Genomic DNA, 4,887 nt, shown 5'->3' with positions numbered 1-4,887 from the left:
ATGCACAGTGACAGGCAAGCAGAGTAAACCCATGCATAGAAACTGGCTAAAAAGCATGACCTGAAATTCCAGAAAGTTAATTACACTGAATGGGAAGCTTTTTTTTAATAGACATACTTGGGTATAAGGCAAAGGAAACCATGGAGTTATGGATCAGAAGTAAAATTTGCTGGTCAGTTCATTCAGCCCTGATCCCTATCAAGAAGCTCACTGAAATAGCATGGACAGAAAATGAGTAAGACTCTAAGGCAGAGACATAAGAGACATCTACATTTAACATTAGTTTGAATCAAAAGCTTCTACTGCCAGAAGCCTGCTGTAATTATCTTTTAGTCTTACTTGTCAGCCCATAGGTGTCAAAGGGCATTTCAGATGGAGAATCCTCATTTCAGTTTCCAGATACAATCTGCAAATGCGGGGTCTCTTTTGTATACCCCAGGTTGACAGGGTCTTTTCATTTTTGCCAATCATAAATAGTAAAGATCTATTTGCTTCACTTAATTTAGATTTTTTAAAGGGTACCAAGAAGTCCCTGACTTCTGGCATGCAGGGAAAGTACATCTGCACCCAAAAACTAAACACATTTTAACAGGAACTTCATGAAACAACCAAGTGAACTGGAGCATTTGAAAACTACTCCAGTCTACAAGCTCCAGGCAGACTTCCTGGTTTTACTCGGCTATATCAAGCACCACACATTTATATAAAGCATTCTTCTTTATTTAAGTTAAACAATTTTTCAAGGATGGTTTCCATCTATAAAATGAACAAAGTACAAGCTCTGTACAGCAGACTTTTCAAACCAACTGAAAAAAACAGTTTCCAAACTATGTTTTGAAAATCTGCAAAACAAACAATATCACCATTCTTGCTCTGAAGACAGTAAGAAAAGTTCTCAGGAGACTCCATCGCAATTTGCTTCAAGGGCTCTTAATTTCTCTTTCAAATGGGTGAATTTCTTTCAACATTAAAAACCCCTAAAAATCACAGTAAGTAACTTTGGCACACTGTCATGTAAACATAACAAAAGGATACCACTTCTTGCTTGCTCTCTCAAAGAAAAGCATCGTACAGCTCCTACATTAAAACCCCTATGCACAGCAACCATAGGGAATTAGTGAAAAATATTCCTACTTCATATGATAGCACTTAGGAGGTGGAATATGGATTAGTTTTTTTACCAGCAATTCTGATTCAGAGATAAGAGGCAGGTCAATATTCAGAGCTGCAACTGCTGATTTCAATTAGTACTACCCTTACTATGATCAAAGTTGCAAATGGAAATACCTCCATGGTAGAAGCTGAGTGGTCGGGGTTTTTTCTTTTAAATTCTGTTTTTCAAAACCTCAAGCAATTGACTTGCTGCTGAGCCCATATTTCAGCAATTATTTTTCCACAGTATGAAGAAATCTACTGCTATGTTTATGAATCATGTCCTTCAAGTCCTCAGCTAGGTTAAAAAGGCTACAGGATAGGGAGAGACTAAAAGCTGAAGAATAGTGTAGCTACTGTATGGCCTCTAGAACAGGCAAGTTTTGGAGAAAGCAGATTGTGAAGAAGCAAAAACAAATTATTCATTAAAAAAAATCAGATGATGGATAGGAGAAACTGGATTTAATGCCCCCCTCCAAAAGGTACGCAGGTACCTGGAAGTCTTCAGACACAGAAGGTATTTGTGGGCACACTGACTGGCACAGCTAAAGCCATCCTGCCCAGAAGAGTACCGCCTCTGCATCTAATGCACAGATGCAACCAAAGGAAACTGAAAAAAAAATAGGAACTACTCTACCTTCAGGAACAAAGGAAGAAGGGAACGGTACCAACAACACAGTAAAGCGGATGTTTTTCATCTCCTTATGATCAACCCTTACATTTTTCCAAGATCCAAAACCACTTCCTGACACTATGTCTGCACTAATTTTGTCAATGCTGTCTTGTTTATCAGTATTTACCTCTCCTTTTCATGTCAAAAGCTTACTGAAGCATTTGCTTTTCATAAAAAAAGTATACAGTCTATGCAAATGTAAGAAAGGACAGGTCAAAGTTGGGGTTAACTTTGACAATATTATTTTAATACAAAAACGACATCAGCTGGACTGAAGCTGCAAAATGCACGGGTTCTGTGGTTAATAGCACATAGGATCTGCTGGTATCCAGGCTGATTCCCAGAGCCAAGCCTGAATCCATTCAAAAGCTCCATCTAAAGAAACAAAATGGAAGAAAATTCCCCAGTAGTAGGTCTATAAATTAAGCAAGTGCAATTCAGAGAGATTACATAGCTGCTCCTCCTTGCAAACCAAAATTCAGATCTTGTGCTGCTGACAGTGACGTTACCATTCTGCCTTATTTCTACAACCCAAAGGGGAGTTTGAGACACAGAAATATTTCTTGCTAGGTCCCAGAATGAAACTGTGCTGAACCCACACGGCTGCACGAAAGATCTGCACTATTTATATCATTTTGTAACGAAGGAAGAAGTATTTTGAAGACAAAGAACTACAGAAATGATCAACACAAATATCAAGTACAAGTTTAAGGTTATCCAGAGCGCATGTAATGAATATCCCAAGTTGGAACAAACAATCCGGGCAATCATCTGTGCAGATGTATTGGCTTATTCTGCTATTTTCTTTCTTGTCTTGAGTTTCATGATCTCCAGTGAGGGCAAAGCGTTAAGGAGTAGATCCAGTTTGCAATGCAAAAGCATCCAGTGTAAGCACGGACATCGCACTCAGCAGCACAAAATCCGCACCTTCGTAAAGTTTCACTCTCCTGGCATCCCAATCTGATTTCTGGTTATATGTATGTCAACCACTCTGTTGATAATTATAGCATGATGAAAACTGAGAAAACGCTGGAAGCTGACAACATATATAGTTTTATATATTTATATTTAGAGTCCGTCATAGAAAAGTTCATATTCAAATTACCAAGTACACACAGGAGGAAAAAAAAAACAGAACCCAAAACTTCAAAATGACACTTCTGTTTCTGGAAACGACAAACCATGATTTCTATGCAAATGGAGTTTTCAAATTACCTTCTCCTAGTAATTTTTCCCCACCCTCCCTCCCACACCTTGCTCCCCACAGGTGTTTCTTCAGATCCTTTTTTGTATCATACATCAGTTGTTCCTAGAGTTCATTATCTGCTGTGCAAGTACACGACCGAAGACAGAAAGGAACCGTTGAAGCCTTCACACCAAGAAGGAGTTGTGCTGCAGTCGTGTTCAGTGACATCTTTGCAGTACCCCAAGTCCCCCAGATCCCTGGTGTCTGCTTCAGCACTCTCCTACTTTCAGATAAAGGTGGAATACTGAGGTATATAAGTTCCGTGGAAAGTTTTTAGAAATACATCAGTAATTCAATCAAAACTTTGCCCAACGTCTATGAACTGAGACAGCATTTTGCTCGTAAGTCCCCCTACTGCTGCAGGTTAAGTGTGAATTTCCACTGTTGCGACAAAGAAGGACTGCAGATCTCAACGGTGAGACCACCATTTTTGGCATTTCGGCTGTCTAGACAGAGGTTGCTGCCAACGTGCCGCAGTTTAGAATTGCTTTCGATTTGTTCCCATTTCTGGAAGAGAAAACAGAGTTATTGAGCTGGAAAGTCAGGAAAAGCATGAGTCCTACACACTGCCCTTTGAAGTCTTCATAAGCTGCCCCGGCTCATGCTTGGGAAAGCCATGAAAACTGCAAAAATAGTACACATTTTAGATGATCCTCAAATAAGAGTATATAAGTTATGGCAAGCCTTGCCAAAACAGCTGTTCATTCAGCTAACATACTGCAATAGATATAGTAATTTTCCTCTACTTCAGCACTTCTCAAATAAGCTGTCACACCAAGTTACCTCTGTGAAACCTTTCATCTGAAGATAAAAAATAAAAATCCCAAAGCCCATGTGCATAACACTACCATTGTGAATGCAGAGAAGCAAGAATCACAATCACTAAGGACAACTTTACGGAAATTCAGAAATCTGTCAGACACCTTTCAGTTACACAGGAGACCATCGATCAGTCTGTGCTGTCCAAAGCCCTTTGGTCAAGGCAACACCAAGGATGCAGTAAATCCCAAATATGGGATATTAAAAAAAACTGTTTTATTCCCAACATATTATGCCTTTAAAACTTATCCATAAAATCTTGCTTCCTTAGTTTCCTTTTCTGAAAAGTGGCAAGAATAGTCTTCCTTCATCAAGGAATAGCATTTCAGTTATCTGTCTGCAAAAATTGAGGTACAGATGCAAGGAAGCCAGCAGGCGATCAGAGCTGGTGACTTAGCAGAAAGAGATGAATTGTTATACAACTAGATCAAAATGACGGCATGACTCTGCAAATCTGATTTTCCTCAGGCATGGGAAACAGACGACGTTGCAATGCTGCATTAATAAAAATGAACTGAAGGAGCCCAGTGCTGTCATAAACAGGTCACAGCTGAAATGAAGCAAAGGAAGCCAAACCACACTTTTCAGACAGACTACACAATCTTCAAACTTCACTAAGACCTTCCAAAAATACACTGTGGAATATATATTCTATTTCAGAAAATGGATGTGGCAGTTGAAGACTGCTGCACATCAATGCTGTTGGGTGAAGCCTTGAGACAGGGCCACTGTCGGACAAAACCTCTGCATGTTTATAAAAGGTTGTCACTAGCCTATGAGAAGCAAAGCTCGGTACACAAGCTTATTTCTGCTGCTCTGCCCCAATGTCACACATCCTAAATTCACACACCCAGACAACAGTGAGAGAGTGAAGAGCAGAACAGGCAGAAGACACGATTACCAGTGCATGTTCCTGCATTCCCAGCCACAACCCTTGTTTTCCCCACTGTTTGCAGAGCACATTCACAACATACTAACCTGTCTGCTGTCGTTTTCC

The 4,887-nt window shown here is 39.8% G+C and overlaps 1 protein-coding gene across 1 annotated transcript in view; it reads right to left on the bottom strand.

Moving 5' to 3' along the window:
- Window positions 1–3,422: 3,422 nt before the first annotated feature.
- GALNT2 (polypeptide N-acetylgalactosaminyltransferase 2) overlaps window positions 3,423–4,887 on the bottom strand; it is a gene marked incomplete at its 5' end in the record, with an annotated part of 29,747 nt that continues 28,282 nt past the window's right edge. The window contains 2 exons of the mRNA XM_010190219.1: window positions 3,423–3,578; window positions 4,869–4,887. Of these exons, the coding sequence (XP_010188521.1) occupies window positions 3,423–3,578; window positions 4,869–4,887 (175 nt within the window). The remainder of the gene's footprint in view (window positions 3,579–4,868) is intronic.

This window comes from Mesitornis unicolor, unplaced genomic scaffold (genome assembly GCF_000695765.1).
Source record: "Mesitornis unicolor isolate BGI_N332 unplaced genomic scaffold, ASM69576v1 scaffold36048, whole genome shotgun sequence".
Lineage (NCBI taxonomy): Eukaryota > Metazoa > Chordata > Aves > Mesitornithiformes > Mesitornithidae > Mesitornis > Mesitornis unicolor.
This window is presented reverse-complemented; position numbering and strand designations above follow the sequence as displayed.